This window comes from Leucoraja erinacea, chromosome 12 (assembly GCF_028641065.1).
Source record: "Leucoraja erinacea ecotype New England chromosome 12, Leri_hhj_1, whole genome shotgun sequence".
Taxonomy (NCBI): Eukaryota; Metazoa; Chordata; class Chondrichthyes; order Rajiformes; family Rajidae; genus Leucoraja; species Leucoraja erinaceus.
In genome coordinates this window covers 5,163,625-5,182,606 of record NC_073388.1, presented here as the reverse complement: position 1 = coordinate 5,182,606, position 18,982 = coordinate 5,163,625, and the positions used below count along the sequence as shown (strand labels likewise).

Genomic DNA, 18,982 nt, shown 5'->3' with positions numbered 1-18,982 from the left:
CACCAGCTTCTCGTTTTCACCCAACAAACAGCTAACAATGGCCTGTTCCCTTTATCATCGTTACTTTTTTGCATATCTTTCATTCATTTTTCTTTATCTCACCTTCTATCTCTCTCGTTTCGCTTACACCTAACCACTGATGAATGGTCTCGACCCGAAACGTCACCCATTCCTTCTCTCCAGAGATGCTCCCTGTACCCGCTGAGTTACTCCAGCTTTTTGTGCCTATCTTCAGTTTAAACCAACATCTGCAGTTCCTAATTACACAGTATCCATGCACCTGTCTAACTGTTTCTTAAACATTGGGATAGTCCCAGCCTCAACTAATTCTGGCAGCTTGTTCCATACACCCACCACCCTTTGTGTGAAAAAGATATCCCTCAGGTTCCTATTAAATCTTTTCCCCTTCACCTTAAACCTATGTCCTCTGGTCCTCGATTCGCCTACTCTGGGCAAGAGACTGTGTGCATCTACCCGATCTATTCCTCTCATGACCTTATACACCTCTATAATATCAACCCTCATCCTCCTGCGCTCCATGGAATACAGACCCAGCCTGCTCAACCTCTCCCTGTAGCTCAGACCCCTCTAGTCCTGGCAACATCCTCGTGAATCTATTTACGTGGTCCCTGGTGCTGCGAGGCTCATTTTTATGGTCATATAAAACTACCTGTGACAGATGTCATTCTGAAGTGGCTTCTCTGACTCGTATATGTTTTGGTCTTGCCCACGTTTGGAAAAATATTGGAAATACATTTTTGATACTATTTCTGTAGTTTCAGGTCTTGATTTACAACCTCCTATTACTGCGATCTTTGGGCTAAACCAATGTTAGATTCTACTCATCTGTCCCTTTCCGCCCATCGATCGATTGCTTTTACTACATTCATTGCCAGAAGATCTATTTTATTTAAATATAAAGACTCTAATCCTCCGACCACACTCCATTGGTACTCTGAAACAATATAACCATATAATAACCATATAACAATTACAGCACGGAAACAGGCCATCTCGGCCCTACAAGTCCATGCCGAACAAATTTTTTTTTTTCCCCTTAGTCCCACCTGCCTGCACTCATATCATAACCCTCCATTCCCTTCTCATCCATATGCCTATCCAATTTATTTTTAAATGATACCAATGAACCTGCCTCCACCACTTCCACTGGGAGCTCATTCCACACCGCCACCACTCTCTGTGTAAAGAAGTTCCCCCTCATATTACCCCTAAACTTCTGTCCCTTAATTCTGAAGTCATGTCCTCTTGTTTGAATCTTCCCTATTCTCAAAGGGAAAAGCTTGTCCACATCAACTCTGTCTATCCCTCTCATCATTTTAAAGACCTCTATCAGGTGGATAGAGGGGGTCATATCATGTTTATATTTAGAAAAAATTAGGAGTGACATTGTTGAACCCTCGGTTGAATTTGATAGGACTTGGGGAAGCTTTATTCAATATTTTCACACAATATAAATTGTTCCCTCTCCAACCGTTATAATCATTTTTAACTTTTATATGGTGGAACGGATTTGACGACAAACAGGGGCTTAAACTGCTGACATTGTTTGCAGCCCAGATTCTGTTTTGTTTTGTTTTGCTTATTTTAGTTTAGAGGGTTTTGTTTTTCTCCTTTTTATCTTTTTTAAAAATATATATCCAAGTTCTCTTTTAACCGTTTATCTCTATTTACATAAAGACTGGGAGGTCTATACCCAATGTGTATTTTGACACTGGATTTATATTTAGGTTACATTTGTTAGAAACATAGAAACATAGAAAATAGGTGCAGGAGTAGGCCATTCGGCCCTTCGAGCCTGCACCGCCATTCAATATGATCATGGCTAATCATCCAACTCAGTATCCCGTACCTGCCTTCTCTCCATACCCCCTGATCCCTTTATCCACAAGGGCTGCATCTAACTCCCTCTTAAATATAGCCAATGAACTGTGGCCTCAACTACCTTCTGTGGCAGAGAATTCCACAGATTCACCACTCTCTGTGTGAAAAATGTTTTCCTCATCTCGGTCCTAAAAGACTTCCCTCTTATCCTTAAACTGTGACCCCTTGTTCTGGACCTCCCCAACATCGGGAACAATCTTCCTGTATCTAGCCAGTCCAACCCCTTAAGAATTTTGTAAGTTTCTATAAGATCCCCCCTCCATCTTCTAAATTCTAGCGAGTACAAGCCGAGTCTATCCAGTCTTTCTTCATATGAAAGTCCTGACATCCCAGGAATCAGTCTGGTGAACCTTCTCTATGCTCCCTCTATGGCAAGAATGTCCTTCCTCAGATTAGGAGACCAAAACTGTACGCAATACTCTAGGTGTGGTCTCACCAAGACCCTGTACAACTGCAGTAGAACCTCCCTGCTCTTATACTCAAATCCTTTTGCTATGAAAAATCGTTTTGCTATGAACCAGAGACTGGGAGGTCTATACCCAATGTGTATTTTGACACTGGCTTTATATTTAGGTTACATTTGTTGTTAATGTAATCCTGATCCCTATGTATCAATATCAACATTTAAAAGAAAGGAATTGAGACCCAGCCTGCTCAACCTCTCTCTGTAGCTCAGACCCCTCTAGTCCTGGCAACATCCTCGTGAATCTATTTACGTGGTCCCTGGTGCTGCGAGGCCCCAACTCTACCGCTGCGCCACCGTGCCACCCATGTCAGCTGTCATTCTGCATGAGTATTAGACACAGGCAGAGGTAGTAAACCAAGCTTCCCGACGCTGCCTGAGTTCCTGCTATCCCATGCAGAGATGAACATTCAGTGCAAAGGCTATTAGGTGTGATATTAATTATCACCCCAGCCCCATTCTCAAGGTCAAATAGCTTACTGACTGACATATCTTTTATCAGGACAAAATTTAAAAAAAATTAAAATGGGGTTTAATCAATTCGGATATGGAACTAATTTGCTCTCTCGTGACTTCGTCCAGATTTAGAGAGGTGCCAGACCAACAGATGCTGGAAAATACAATTACATTTTAAAAAATTTTAATTCGGTGGTGGACCTGTATCTTACTTGGAATTTCGAACCCCCTCTTTGCCCTCTGTACAAGCTGAGCAGGAAGAGAGATGATACGACGGCTCCGGAGAGAAGGAATGGGTGACGTCTCGGGTCGAGACCCTTCTTCAGTCTCGACCCGGAACGTCACCCGTTCCTTCTCTCCAGAGATGCTGCCCGTCCCGCTGAGTTACTCCAGCTGTTGGTGTCTATCTTCGGGTTTAAACCAGCATCTGCAGTTCCTTCCTACACAGAGAGAAGACCCAGCTCCTTGTGTAAACCAGTCGGACGTGAACAGCATTAATGAACCCCCACCCCCCCCCCTCCATGTTCAACAATTCCCATTAAGGCCCGGGGGGATAAAACTCCTCCGCTGTTCGTTCGCTGTCAGATGGTGGAGGAACGAGGGAACTAATCAATTTATACACTGCCAGATGGCCGTCAGCTTCACGAGTTCACAATGTCAGCACAGTGCCATGAATATGAAGAGGATGCAAGAAATGTATGTTGAATAATATAGCACGATGGTGCAGCGGTAGAGTTGCTGCCTCGCAGCGCTGGAGACCTGGGTTTGATCCTGACCGCAGGTGCTCTCTGTGCGGAGTTTGTACGTTCACCCCGTGACCTGCGTGGCTTTTCTCCGAGATCTCTCTGGTTTCCTCCGGCGCTCAAAGACGTGCCGGTTTGAAGGTTAATTGGCTTGTCATTATTGTAAATTGTCCCTAGTGTGCGCAGGATAGTGTTAGTGTGCGGGGATCGTTGGTCGGCACGGACTCGATGGGCCGAAGGGCCTGCTTCCACGCTGTATCTCTAAACTAAACTACACAGAAGTACAAATAAACACTATAGGAATCTGAGGAGTAACCTATTCACGCAAGAGGTGGTAGGAGTATGGATCAAGCTGCCGGAGGAGGTAATCGAGTTCATAAGTGATAGGAGCAGAATTAGGCCATTGGGCCCATTCAATCGTGGCTGATCTATCCTTCCCTCTTAACAAAACTTGGGAAAGACAGGACAAAGCTCGGCAGATAGTAGAGTGGTGTTGATAAGCAGAAGGTTGGTACAAAGGCAAGTGATAAGAAAGGGGAGTGTGGAGGTGAAGAGGAGGTTTCCCCTAGTGGGGGAGTCTAGGACTAGAGGCCAGAGGCTCAGAATCAAAAGACGTTCTTTTAGGAAAGGACGAGGAGACGTGTCTTTAGTCAGAGGGTGGTGAATCTGTGGAATTCATTGCCACAGAAGGCTGTGGAGGCCACATCAGTGGATATTTTTAAGGAAGAGATGGATAGATTCTTGATTAGTGCGGGTGTCAGGGGTTATGCGGAGAAGGCAGGAGAATGGGGTTAGGAGGGAGAGATAGATCAGCCATGATTGAATGGCGCAGTAGACGATGGGCCGAATGGCCTAATTCTACTCCTGTCACTTATGATCTTATGATGTAGTTTCTGCAATTTCTCGTGGTCTTGAACAGAAATGAAAAAAAGTGTGGATTGAAGTAAGGAGACAACATTACTGCATGCCACAAACACAAACGTGATCCACAAGAGGTAGAGTAATACTGGGATAGACGTGGACTTACCTCCTGGCCAGTGGCAATGTCTATTGCTGTATATACAGTGCCCGATGCTCTAAGGAGATGAATCAAAACACCATTTGAGTACATATGAATCTCTGAAGAATGCACACAGTAACAAAGGGGCTTGATACATGTCCCCCCTTCCATTTTGCAAACACGGCACGGTGGCGCAGCGGTAGAGTTGCTGCCTTACCGTAGCACCAGAGACCCAGGTTCGATTTTGACTACGGGGTGCAGTCTGTATGGAGTTTGTATGTTCTCCCCGTGACCTGCGTGGATTTTCTCCGGGTGCTATGATCACCATCCACAGTCCAAAGACGTGCAGGTTTGTAGGTTAATTGGCTAGGTAAATGTAAAAATTGTCGCCAGTGTGTGTAGGGTGGTGTTAGTATGCGGGGGCCGCTGGCCGGTGCGAATTCGGTGGGCCGGAGAGCCTGTTTCTGCGCAGTATCTCTAAACTGAACTAAACTAACCTAATAACTTGCAAGGGATATGTTCCACCCCAGAGGACATAAGTTTAAGATGAAAGGGGAAAGATTTAATAGGAACCCGAGGGGCAACCTTTTGTTTTACACAGACAATGGTGGGTGTATGGAACGAGCTGCCGGAGGAGATAGTTGAGACAGAGACTATTACAATGTTTAAAAAGCATTTAGACAGGTCCCATAATAAAATCATGGGAGACCCCTTCCACCCCTGCAACGGACTGTTCCAGCTGCTACGGTCAGGCAAACGCCTCCGTTGCCATGCGGTGAGAACGGGGAGGTTGAGAAGGAGTTTCTTCCCAGAGGCAATTCGGACTGTAAACGCCTATCTCACCAGGGACTAACTCTACAGAACGTTTTTCCTTCCATTATTTATTATGTAAAAGAATATGTGTGTTATGATTGTGTTTATAATTTGTTTGGTTGTTTTGTTGTTTGTCTTTTGCACAAAAGTCCGCGAGCATTGCCACTTTCATTTCACTGCACATCTCGTATGTGTATGTGACAAATAAACTTGACTTGACTTGACTTGGATAGGATAGGTTTAGATGGACAGGGGCCCAATGCAGGCAGGTGTGTTTAGTGTAGAAGGGGCATGTTGGTTTGTGTGGATTGGAGGGCCCAGTCTCAGAATAAAAGGACGTACCTTGAGAAAGGTGATGAGGAGGAGTTTCTTCAGTCAGAGGGTGGTGAATCTGTGGAATTCATTGCCACAGATGGCTGTGGGTATGTTTAAGGCAGAGATAGATAGATTTGCGATTAGTACGGGTGTCGGGGGTTATGGGGAGAAGACAGGAGAATGGGGTTAAGAGGGCAAGAATGGCCTAACTCTGCTCCTGTGACTTATGAACCATCTCAGGTGGTGGAGCAGATGAAATAGCAGTGGCCTTTAGATAGGCACATGGATGCACAGAGGATACCGGGATACGGATCATATTCAGACAGATGAGATCAGTTTGACTTGGCATCATGGTCGGCACAAACAATGTGGGCCAAAGGGCCTGTCCTGTACTAGGTAGCGGAGTCAGGGGATATGGGGAAAAGTCAGGAACGGGGTACTGATTGTGGATGATCAGCCATGATCACCTTGAATGGTGGTGCTGGCACGAAGGGCCGAATGGCCTACTCCTGCACCTATTGTCTATTGTTCTAACTCTATCAGGTCTTTTAAAAATCATAATCGTATCTGCTTCTGCATCTTTCTCTGGCAGTTTATTCCAGACAGGAAGGGCTCAGTGGGAAAAGTTGCCCCCGAGGTCCCTCTCCCCAATGACATTAATTCTTTAAGGCTTTGTAACTAAATTCAGATCTTCAATATATTATGAGCTGAAGCCACATGGAAGGGCTAGTTGTACAGGCACTGTAGAAAATTAAACTGCAGGATGTTTGTGCTCTCCGCTGAATGTGGTTTCAATTTCCATTAGGATGAGTTTAGTTTAGTTTAGTGCAGAGATACAGCACGGAAACAGGCCTTTCGGCCCACTGAGTCGGCATCAAACAGCGATCCCCACACATTCTTGCTATGGAGGGAGTGCAGCGTAGGTTTACAAGGTTAATTCCCGGGATGGCGGGACTGTCTTATGCTGAGAGAATGGAGCAGCTGGGCTTGTACACTCTGGAGTTTAGAAGGATGAGAGGATATCTCATTGAAACATATAAGATTATTAAGGGTTTGGACACGCTAGAGGCAGGAAACATGTTCCCGATGGTGGGGGAGTCCAGAACCAGGGGCCACAGTTTAAGAATAAGCGGTAAGCCATTTAGAACGGAGACGAGGAAACACTATTTCTCACAGAGAGTGGTGAGTCTGTGGAATTCTCTGCCTCAGAGGGCGGTGGAAGCAGGTTCTCTGGATGCTTTCAAGAGAGAGCTAGATAGGGCTCTTAAAGATAGCGGAGTCGGGGGATATGGGGAGAAGGCAGGACCGGGGTACTGATTGGGGATGATCAGCCATGATCACATTGAATGGCGGTGCTGGCTCGAAGGGCCGAATCAAGAATCTATCTATCTACTCCTGCACCTATTTTTCAATGCGTCTCTTAAATGCTGTTATAGTATCTGTCTCAACTCCCATCTTGGCCAGCACCTGCAACACTTTGTTTCTACAGCAAGATGGGATCCTCTCCTTATTTGGCTAGTTATACTCTCATATAGTCAGACAACACGGAAACAGGCCCTCCCACCCAAACTGTCCATGCTAACCAAGATGTCCCACCTACACTCGTCCCATTTGCCTGCATTTGGCCCATATCCGATACCCACGTAACTGTTCAAATGTCTTTTAAATGCTGCTGGTGTATCTGTCTCAACAACCTCCTCTGGAAGCTAATTCCACATACTCGCCCACCCTGTGTGAAGAGGTTGCCCCACAGGTTCCTATTAAATCTTTCCTCTTTCAATAAACACATGACCTCTGGTTCTCGATTCCGCTACCCTGGGTAAAAGACTGTGCAGTCACCCTAAGAGTTCCCCTCGTTAACTTATACACCTGAGTGAGATGACCGGTAGACACAAAATACAGGAGTAACTCAGCGGGTCAGGCAGCATCTCTGGAAGAGAAGGAATTGGCGACGTCTCGGGTCGAGACCCTTCTTCAGACTGGAGGGGAACGAAGGTGAGGCCAGACCGTTCCGTATCAGAAAGGGGGGGGTCGAGGGGGGGGGGAGGTTGGGGGGGGGTTGAAACACGGCAAGGATGGGGGTTGGGGTCAGAGGAAGGCTGGAGAATGGAAGGAGGCCCAGGTGATGTCTGTTGGGGGAGGGTGGGGGAGTGGGTGTTCAGAGAGGAGGGGGGCATGGGGACTATTGTATGGGTGAGGAGCAGCTGGGGGTCACCTGGCTAAAAGGGGAAGGAGAATGAGAATCAGCCTCCTGCGCTCCAAGGAATGGAGCCCAGGCCTACTCAACCTCTCCCTGTAGCTCAGGCCCTCAGGCCCTGGCAACATCCTAGTAAATCTTTCCCGCACGTGATATGTGATGGAAGACAAATGACTCTACAAACTGTACCTGCAATGGGGTGACATGTACCATATTTTAGATCTGATGCACTGTCAACACTTGGACTTTAGGTCTCCCCATTCCCCCACAGGGAACCCAGACCCTTTAGATGAGGACATTTTCACACCACTGTGATCATTCTGCATTTACCCCACCACTTGCTGTTTAGCCCAGAGTTCTTGTCCATAAGTGCCCGGAGTAGGATTAGGCCACTCGGCCCATCAAGTCTCCCCCACCGTCCAATCATGGCTGATCTATCTTTCCCTCTCAACCCCATTCTCCTGCCTTCTCCCCGTAACCCCTGATACTAGTACTAATCAAGAATCTATCTATCTCTGCCTTAAAAAGATCCATTGACTTGGCCTCCACAGCCGTCTGCGGCAATGAATTCCTCAGATTCATCACCCTCTGACTAAAGAAATTCCTCCTCATCTCCTTTACAAAGATACGTACCCACTAATCAAGAATCTGTCAACTCAGCTTTAAAAATACCCACTGACTTGGCCTCCACAGCCTTCTGTGGCAATGAATTCCACAGATTCATCACCCTTTGACTGAAGAAATTCCCCTCATCTTCTGGTATCTCCTCATATTCTGTGGCTGTGCCCTTTCATAGAAACATAGAAACATAGAAATTAGGTGCAGGAGTAGGCCATTCAGCCCTTCGAGCCTGCACCGCCATTCAATATGATCATGGCTGATCATCTAACTCAGTATCCCGTACCTGCCTTCTCTCCATACCCTCTGATCCCCTTAGCCACAAGGGCCACATCTAACTCCCTCTTAAATATAGCCAATGAACTGGCCTCAACTACTCTCTGTGGCAGAGAGTTCCAGAGATTCACCACTCTCTGTGTGAAAAAAGTTCTTCTCATCTCGGTTTTAAAGGATTTCCCCCTTATCCTTAAGCTGTGACCCCTTGTCCTGGACTTCCCCAACATCGGAAACAATCTTCCTGCATCCAGCCTGTCCAACCCCTTAAGAACTCCTCTCGTCCTCCAAACTATTGGAAACATGCTCTCCACATACACTCTACCCAGGCCTCTCATTATTCGGGCCGTTAAGGGCAGTTTTTGTACAGTGTGGCCTTAACATCAGAAAGTAGAAAACTGTACATCCTTCAGCTGAAAGGGTGAACATTTCTTATTCATTAAAAGGGAGATTTGCAAACTTACCCTTGACCGATCTTTTCGAACCTGGTGTACTTCTTTTTGGGGTCACCCACACTTACTATGCTTCCTGAAAGAAAAGATTACACGAAATAGGAATGAAATTAGGCTCATGATATTGTTAGACCTGTTCATTGTGACGATTTGTATGTCAGGTGATTTCACTCTCTTGACATTGGACTTTGGAGATATAGAGCGGAAACAGGCCCTTCGGCCCATCGAGTCCGCGCCGACCAAAGATCACCCCGTACACTGGCACTGCCCTGCACGCTCGGGACAATTTACTCTTTTCCTGAAGCCAATTAACCTGCAAGCCTGCGCGTCTTTGGAGTGCGGGAGGAAACCAGAGCTCCCGGAGAAAACCCACGCAGGTCACGGGGAGAGCATACAAACTCCGTACAGACAGCACCCGTAGTCAGGATTGAACCCGGGTCTCTGCCGGTGTACCACAGCAACTCTACCGCTGTTGAAATAAAAAATCTAAAATATGTTTAGTTTAGTCCAGTCTATAGTCACGTGTACCGAGGTACAGTGAAAAGCTTTTGTTGCGTGCTAACCAGTCAGCGGAAAGATAATATATGATTACCATCGAGCATTTACAGTGTAGATACATGATGAGGGAATAATGTTTAGTGTAAGGTAAAGCCAGCAAAGTCTGATCAAGGATAGTCCGAGGGTCACCAATGAGGTAGATAGTAGTTCAGGACTGCTCTCTGGTTGTGGTAGGATGGTTCAGTTGCCTGATAACAGCCGGGAAGAAACTGTCCCTGAATCAGTAGTCGTGCGTTTTCATGGCTCTGTACCTCTTGAGTCAACAGGGTTTACGGTTAAATACGTACTTAATTTTTCGAGGATTTCTTCGTCTGTCATCTTGGACTTCTTCCTCTGCTTGTCGGTGTTTCTGCAGAGCTGGCTGTTGAGGCCGCTCACGTTCTCAGGCGGCGTTGTTACTGGAGACGTCGTCACGTCCTTGACGGGCGCCACGGGAATGCTGGGCTCAATCACCGATCGGGTAAAAATCTAGAGAGGGAACAGGCACATGGATAGGACAAGTTTGCAGGGACACGGACCTAACACAGGCGGGTGGGACTAGTGTAGCTGGGACATTGTTGGCCGGTGTGGGCCAGTTTCCACACTGCGTCACTCTATAGCTACATGAACAGGATCAGTCAGAACCTGTCAGACGTTCGTAAGTACCAGGAGCAGAATTAGGCCCTTCGGCCCATCTAGTCGACCGACTTGACCTGCTGAGTTACTCCGACATTTGTAATTCTTCAGGGAATGGAAGGATATGGATGATATGGAGGCAGATGAGAGTTAGCCGAGTTCCTGTCCTGTTCCTGAACTTATATACACACGATACACCAATAATATATAATGTGGTATCATGTATGGAATAGACAATGTGGGACGTATGGCCTGTTTCTGAGTTACGCTGTTCTATGTTATATATTATCAGTGTATAGGGTGTCTATAAGTTCATAAGTTATAGGAGCAGAATTAGGCCATTCGGCCATTCAAGTCTACTCCGCCATTCAATCACGGCTGATCTATCTCTCCCTCTCAACCAAAGATCTTAGAGGGGAGCTCTCAACCCCATTCTCCTCCTTCTCCCCATAACCCCGACACCCGTACTAATCAAGAATTTGTCAACCTCTGCTTTAAAAATACCCAATGCCGGCCTCCGCAGGTGTCTGTGGCAAAGAATTCCACAGATTCACCACCCTCTGACTAAAGAGATTCATTCTCATCTCCCTTCGAAAGGTACGACCATTTATTCTGAGGCTGTGCCCTCTGGTCCTCGATTCTCCTAAATATCCTCTCCACCCACTCTATTCAAGCCTTTCGCTATTTGGTAAGTTTCAATGGGGCATAAGGCCATAAGGAATAGGAATAGAATTAGGCCATTCGGCCCATCAAGTCTACTCCTCCATTCAATCATGGCTGATATATCTCTCCCTCGTAACCCCATTCTCCTGCCTTCTCCCTGTAACCTCTGACACCTGTACTAATCAAGAAATCATGAGGCCCCCCACTCATCCTTCTAAACTCCAGCGAGTACAGGCCCAGTGCCGTCAAACGCTCATCGTATGCTAACCCACTCATTCCTGGAATCATCTCAAGAGCCAGCGCACCCGTACTCAGATATGGGGCTCACAATACTCCAAATGTAGTCTGACCAGCACCTGAGGTGAAGGAAAGAGCGTTCACGTCTCGGCCCCGTCTCCACCAATCTATCCACCACCACTCACAAGAAGCACAAGACAAGACAGACACCATTGTGTGCAGATGCCGAGAAGAGTGTTCAGCTCTGGCCGAACAACTTCTAATCTTGTGCAGATGCTGGAGAATCGAAGGTTACACAAAAAAGCTGGAGAAACCCAGCGGGTGCAGCAGCATCTATGGAGCGAAGGAAATAGGCAACGTTTCGGGCCGAAACCCTTCTGAAGAAGGGTTTCGGCCCGAAACGTTGCCTATTTCCTTCGCTCCATAGATGCTGCTGCACCCGCTGAGTTTCTCCAGCTTTTTTGTGTAAACTTCTAATCTTGTGTGTGGACTCGATAAGAAGACCAGCACCTTATAAAGCCTCAGCATTACATGACTATGTTTATATTCTAGTCCTCTCAAACTAAATGCTAACATTGCGTTTGCCTTCCTTCACTGTCAATTCTGCTTGGTTTGGTGTTCAAAGGCCTGTGAACAAGTTGACAAGGAGTAATCGGCCTGTCCCACTTGGCGATTTTTTTCCGCGAGTGCCGGCAACGGTCATGGTCGTACCAGGTCGCCGAAAAACCAGCGCCAACCTACGTCATCCTGGCGGCAACCTACGACAGCGCCCACGTCAGGAGAAGTCAAGCTACGCTCATTGGCGTCAAACCCACAACGTGTTGAAAATTTAGCTGCGACCGGAAAGACGCTACGACTTTTTGCGCGACTGAGGAGACGACTCCCGGTGACAACACGTGGCGACAAACTAGTTGCCTGTAGTTGCCTAAAAAATCACCTAAGTGGGACAGGCCCATAAGAATGACATTGTTCCGTTGAGGGCAAACATGCTGATTAAACACTCCTTTTAGTTTATATCAGGAGGAACTGCAGATGCTGATTTAAGTCAGAGATAGACATAAAAAGCTGGAGTAACTCAACGGGTCAGGCAGCATCTGTGGACAGAAGGAATTGGTGACCTTTTGGGTCAAGATGCTTCTTCGAGACTCATTTCTTTTAGTTTAGTTTGGAGATACACTGTTGAAACAGGCTCTTGGCCCACCGAGTCTACGCCGACCAGCGATCCCCGCACACTTGCATTATCCTAAACACCGGGGACAATTTACAATTTTTATCCCAAGCCAATTAACCTGCAAACCTGTACGGCTTTGGAATATGGGAAAAAATCAGAGCACCGATTGAAACATATAAGATTATCAAGGGCTTGGACGCGCTAGAGGCAGGAAACGTGTTCCCGATGTTGGGGGAGTCCAGAAGCAGGGGCCACAGTTTAAGAATAAGGGGTTGGCCATTTAGAACGGAGACGAGGAAAAGCTTTTTCACCCAGAGGGTTGTGAATCTGTGCAATTCTCTACTGCAGAAGGCAGTGGAGGCCAATTCTCTGGATGCCTTCAAAAGAGGGTTAGATAGTCTTAAAGATCGCGGAGTCAAGGGGTATGGGGAGAAGGCAGGAATGGGGTACTGATTGTGGATGATCAGCCATGATCACATTGAATGGCGGGGCTGGCTCGAAGGGCCGAATGGTCTACTCCTGCACCTATTGTCTATTGTCACCCGGAAAAAACCTATGAGGTCACAGGGAGAACGTACAAACTCCGTACAGACAGCGCCCGTAGCCAGTATTGAACCCGGGTCTCTGGCGCTGTGGGGCAGCGACTATACTGCTGTGTCACCTGATCCACGGGCACAGAAGCATTGGTCATGAGGGTCGATCTGCACTCACCGACTTTGTGTGTTCAGGCCGAGGGGCGATCACAGGCGGGGGAATATTGTCCTCATCCTCATCATCGTCCTCTGACACTGGTGGTACGACTGGTGGCTCAGACGCTATCTTTGTGTTCTGCAATAAACAGGAGAGGCATTACATCTCTGCTTCCAAATCCGGGCCGCAGAGCCACAGAGCCATACAGCATGGAAACAGGCCCTTCAACCCAACTTGCCCACACCGACCAACGGTCCCCGTCTACACACGTCCCACCTGCCCGCGCTTGGCCCGTAACTCTCCACACCTGCTCTATCCATGTACCTGTCTAAATGTCTCTGAAATGTTCTGATAGCAGTTTAGTTTAGAGATACAGAGTGGAAACGGGCCCTTCAGCCCAATGATGCCACAGAGACCAGCGATCAACTGTACGCTAGTTTTTATCCCACACACCCAGGACAATTTTGCAGAAGCATATTAACCTACAAACCTGCACGACTTTGGGAGTGTGGAAGGAAACTGGAGCGCCCTGAGGAAAAACCCACGCAGGTCACGGGGAGAACGTACAAACTCAATAAGGACAGGATCGAACTCAGGTCTCTGGTGCCTTAGACAGCAACACTACCGCTGAGCCACCACAGGGTCTTTGAGTCACACAGCGTGGAAACTGAATGCAACATCTCCAAGTTTGCGGATGACACGAAGCTGGGGGGGCAGTGTTAGCTGTGAGGAGGTTGCTAGGAGGCTGCAAGGTGACTTGGATAGGCTGGGTGAGTGGGCAAATGCATGGCAGATGCAGTATAATGTGGATAAATGTGAGGTTATCCACTTTGGTGGCAAAAACAGGAAAGTAGACTATTACCTCAATGGTGGCCGATTAGGAAAGGGGGAGATACAACGAGACCTGGGTGTCATGGTACACCAGTCATTAAAATTGTCATGCAGGTGCAGCAGGCAGTGAAGAAGGTGAATGGTATGTTTGCATTCATAGCAAAAGGATTTGAGTATAGGAGCAGGGAGGTTCTACTGCAGTTGTACAGGGTCTGGGTGAGACCACACCTGGAGTATTGCATACAGTTTTGGTCTCCAAATCTGAGGAAAGACATTCTTGCCATAAAGGGAGTGCAGAGAAGGTTCACCAGACTGATTCCTGGGATGTCAGGACTTTCATATGAAGAAAGACTGGTTAGACTCGGTTTGTACTCGCTAGAATTTAGAAGATTGAGGGGGGATCTTATAGAAACTCGAAGGGCCGAATGGCCTACTCCTGCACCTATTTTCTATGTTTCTATGAAACAGGCCCTTCAGCCCAACCTGCCCATGCTGACCAACATGTCCCATCTACACTCGTTGCACCTACCTGCATTTGGCCCATATCCCTCTAAACCTATCCTATCCATGTACCTGTCCAAATGTCTCACAAACATTGTGATAGTACCTGCCTCAACTACATGCCCCGGCATCTCGTTCCATACCCCCACCAGCCTTTTTCTGAAAAGGTTGCACCTCAGGTCCCTATTAAATCTTCCCACCCTCACCTTAAATGCATGTCCTCTGATCATCTTACAATCAAGACAGCAACATCATCAAAATGCCCTTAATCAAAGTGAACTGCAGATGCTGGTTTACCAAGGAAAGACAAAATCCCGGAGGATTGAACCGGATGATATAGGAGCAGAATTAGGCCATTCGGCCCCTCGAGTCTCCTCCACCATTCATGTTTCACCTCTCAACCCCATTCTCCTGCCTTATTCCAGGAAGGGTCCTTGACTCAAAATGTCACCTGTCCTTTTCCTCCATAGATGCTGCCAGACCCGCTGAGTAACTCCAGCACTCTCTCCTTGTCAAATTCTCCAGGCTTTGTCCGGCCCCTCTTCTCTTCCAGCCTCCTTCCCACCCCCCCCCCCCCCCCCCCCCCCCCCCCACCACAATCAGTCCGAAGAAGGGTCCCGACCTGAAATGTCACCTGAATGTGTGCTCCAGAGATGTCGTCTGGCTCACTGAGTTACTCCAGCATTTTGTGTCACGAAAATACATTCTTGCTATTGAGGGGGTGCAGTGTAGGTTCACCAGGTTAATTCCCGGGAGGGGGGGACTGACATATGATGAAAGAATGGAGCGGCTGGGCTTGTATTCACTGGAATTTAGAAGGATGAGGGGGATCTGATAGAAACATTTAAAATTCTTAAGGGATTGGGCAGGCTAGATGCAGGAAAAATATTCCCGATGTTGGGGGAGTCCAGAACCAGGGGGGTCACACAGTAGAACAGGGAGGTGCTACTGCAGTTGTACAGGGTCTTGGTGAGACCACACCTGGAGTATTGCGTACAGTTTTGGTCTCCTAATCTGAGGAAAGACATTCTTGCCATAGAGGGAGTACAGAGAAGGTTCGCCAGACTGATTCCTGGGATGTCAGGACTTTCATATGAAGAAAGACTGGATAGACTCGGTTTGCACTCGCTAGAATTTAGAAGATTGAGGGGGGATCTTATAGAAACTTACAAAATACTTAAGGGTTTGGACAGGCTAGATGCAGGAAGAGTGTTCCCGATGTTGGGGAAGTCCAGGACAAGAGGTCACAGTTTAAGGATAAGGGGGAAATCTTTTAGGACCGAGATGAGGAAAACATTTTTCACACAGAGAGTGGTCAATCTGTGGAATTCTCTGCCACAGAAGGTAGTTGAGGCCAGTTCATTGGCTATATTTAAGAAGGAGTTAGATGTGGCCCTTGTGGCTAAAGGCTAAGTATGGAGAGAAGGCAGGTACAGGATACTGAGTTGGATGATCAGCCATGATCATATTGAATGGCGGTGCAGGCTCGAAGGGCCGAATGGCCTACTCCTGCACCTATTTTCTATGTTTCTATGTTTAAGAATAACGGGTAGGCCATTTGGGACTGAGATGAGGAAAAACTTTTTCAGCCAGAGAGTTGTGAATCTGTGGAATTCTGTGCCACAGAAGGCAGTGGAGGCCGGTTCACTAGATGTTTAGATAGAGTTAGATAGAGCTGTTAGGGTAACGGAATCAAGGGATATGGGGAGAAAGCAAAGAACGGGGTACTGATTTTAGATGATCAGCCATAATCATATTGAATGGTGGTGCTGGCTGAAAGGGCTGAATGGCCTACTCCTGTACCTATTGTCTATGTTTCTATGCGTACTTCATTGCTTTTCTCTTCCCTTTTTTCACAGTTTTACCAAAGGGGCTTCGACCCAAAACATGTTCATAAGTGATAGGAGCAGAGGTAGGCCACTCGGCCCATCAGGTCCACTCCGTCATTCAATCATGGCTGATCTATCTCTCCCTCTCAACCCCATTCTCCTGCCTTCTCCCCATAACCCCTGACACCCGTACTAATCAAGAATCTACCTTTCTCTACCTTAAAACTATCCATTGACCTGGCCTCCACAGCCTTTTGTGGCAAAGAATTCCACATATTCACCATCCACCCTCTGATTAAAGAAATTCCTCCTCATCTTCCTGATGGAACATTTAATTCTTTAATTCTGAGGCTGTGACCTCTGGTCCTAGACTCTCCCACTAGTGGAACCATCCTCTCCACATCCACTCTATCCAAGCCTTTCACTATTCGGTAATACAGTAACTATCAACTCTTCGCTATTAAAGGGCCTGTCCCACTGGCGATTTTTTTCGGAGACTACCGGCGGCATTGACTGACGTATGTACCAGGTTCGCCAAAAGATTTTGAATGTTTCAAAACCCAGCGGTGACAAACAAAAATGTTGCGACACTCGAGGAGACACCGCACGTCATTACGTCGTCACGCCGTGACTTTTTCGGTGACTCGATACATCAGTCAATGATGCCGGCAGTCGGCAAAAAAAAAAAATTAACTCTTTCTTCCCCACAGCTGCTGCCTGACCCACTGAGTATTTCCAGCGCTTTTCTGTTTATATTTTAGATTTCCAGCATCAGTGGTTGTGAATTTAAAAAAAATATCTAGAACTGATTTAGCGATTGGAAATGTTACTGGGAAAAGTCGGACGAGATGGGGAAAAAGGAAGAGACCTAAGATAGATACAGAGGGTTTCTGCTCAGTGAACAGAGACAGATTTAGAATTAAAAGGGCACATTGATTGGAATAGAAACAAAGTTATAATTAAATGGCAAAGCTTAGCAGTTCCCATGGTGATCATGACACCAGCAATAACCAGGAGCCAGACAACTGTAACGTCCAGGCTCAGGAACAGCTTTCTCCCGACTGCCATCAGGCTGTTAAACACCACAAACTCCAACTAGGCTCTGAACTACATAGACTTGGGGGCATTGGTTTTGTCTTCATAAGTGATAGAAGCAGAATTAGGCCATTCGGCCTATCAAGTCTACTCCGCCATTCAATCATGGCTGATCTATCTCTCCCTCTAAGCCCCATTGCCCTGCCTTCTCCTCATAACCGTTGACAGGTGGGTAGGTAGGTATGTGCGTGTATGTGTGTGTGTGTACAGACTTTAGGCTTTAGAGAAACAGCACGGAAATAGGCCCTTCGGCCCATTGAATCCGTGCCGACCAGCGATCCCTGCACACTAGCACTATCCTACACACTAGGGCCAATTTACAATTTTGCAGAAGCCAATTAACCTACATGCCTGCATGTCTTTGGAGTGTGGGGGGAAACCGGAGATCCCGGAGAAAACCCACGCAGGTCACAGGGAGGCCCTCGTCCCATAATGTCCTGCCAAACGCAATACCAATCGCTTCCGACTGCATACGATCCATATCCTGACCATAACCATGCTCCTATCCAAAAGCCTCTTAAACACCACTAAGACAGCTACCTCCACCATCACCCCAGGCACTCAGCATTCACCAAGGCAAGAACACCTCTGGTCTGCACCATGCCCATCTTCACGAATCCCACCTAACCCACGCTTGGCCCATATCCCTCTAAACCTACCCTATCCATGTACCTGTCCAAGTGCCTTCCAAATGTTGTTACAGTCCCTGCCTCAACTACACCCTCCGGCAGCTCGTTCCATTCACCCTCCACCCACCAAGTGAAAAAACATGCTGCTCAGCTTCCTATTAAATGTTGTCCCCCCCCCCACCCTCATCTTAAACTTATGTCCTCTACGTTTGATTTCCCTACCCCTGGTTAGATAACTCTGCGCATTCATTGCTCTCATGATTGTATACACCTCTATAAGAGCATCGCACATCACCCTGTGCTTCGGAAAATAATGTCTTAACCTGTCGAAACCTTTGCTGTAGCTCAGACCTTTGAGTCCAAGCAACATCCTCATAAAGGACACAATGTTCTGGAGTAACTCAGCGGTTCAGGCAGCATCTCTGGAGAACATGGACAGGTGACGTTTCTGGCTGGGACCCTTCTTCAGATGATTTTTGGGGGGGGGTGGGGGTTAACTCTACCCTTTTCCCTTCTCCTCCCCCCCCCCCCCCCCCCCCCCCCCCCCCCCCCCCCCCCCCTACAATCAGTCTAAAGAAGGTTTCAGACGCTACTCAATACACAAAGAGACACAAAACGCTGGAGTAACTCAGCGGGTCAGGCAGCATCCCTGGAGAACATGGACTGGTGACGTTTCGGGTCGAGACCCTTCTTCAGACTAAAGACAGAATGAGGAGGAATTCCCCACTTTCCACAGATCGTTTTTGAGAGAACAGATATACGTTTGCCCGCTTTCATACTCACCAGAGCATTTCCTGCTATGTATCCATCAGCTGGCTTATCTGAAAAGGTCAAAAATAAATTGCAAATGTAGATTTATACCAGAATTGGCATTTGTGTATAAAACCACACAGCCCGTGCTACACACAAACATCCTTATTATCTCAAATAA

At 47.2% G+C, this 18,982-nt stretch overlaps 1 protein-coding gene across 4 annotated transcripts in view; it reads right to left on the bottom strand.

Annotated features, from left to right (window-relative positions):
* LOC129702017 (serine/threonine-protein kinase PAK 3) overlaps positions 1–18,982 on the bottom strand; it is a 166,658-nt gene that overhangs the window by 21,050 nt on the left and 126,626 nt on the right. For all 4 annotated transcript variants that reach the window (XM_055643506.1, XM_055643508.1, XM_055643509.1 and 1 more), the window contains 5 exons: positions 18,835–18,872; positions 13,188–13,304; positions 10,078–10,258; positions 9,245–9,308; positions 4,592–4,640 (listed from right to left, as the gene is read on the bottom strand). In XM_055643506.1, the coding sequence (XP_055499481.1) occupies positions 4,592–4,640; positions 9,245–9,308; positions 10,078–10,258; positions 13,188–13,304; positions 18,835–18,872 (449 nt within the window). The remainder of the gene's footprint in view (positions 1–4,591; positions 4,641–9,244; positions 9,309–10,077; positions 10,259–13,187; positions 13,305–18,834; positions 18,873–18,982) is intronic.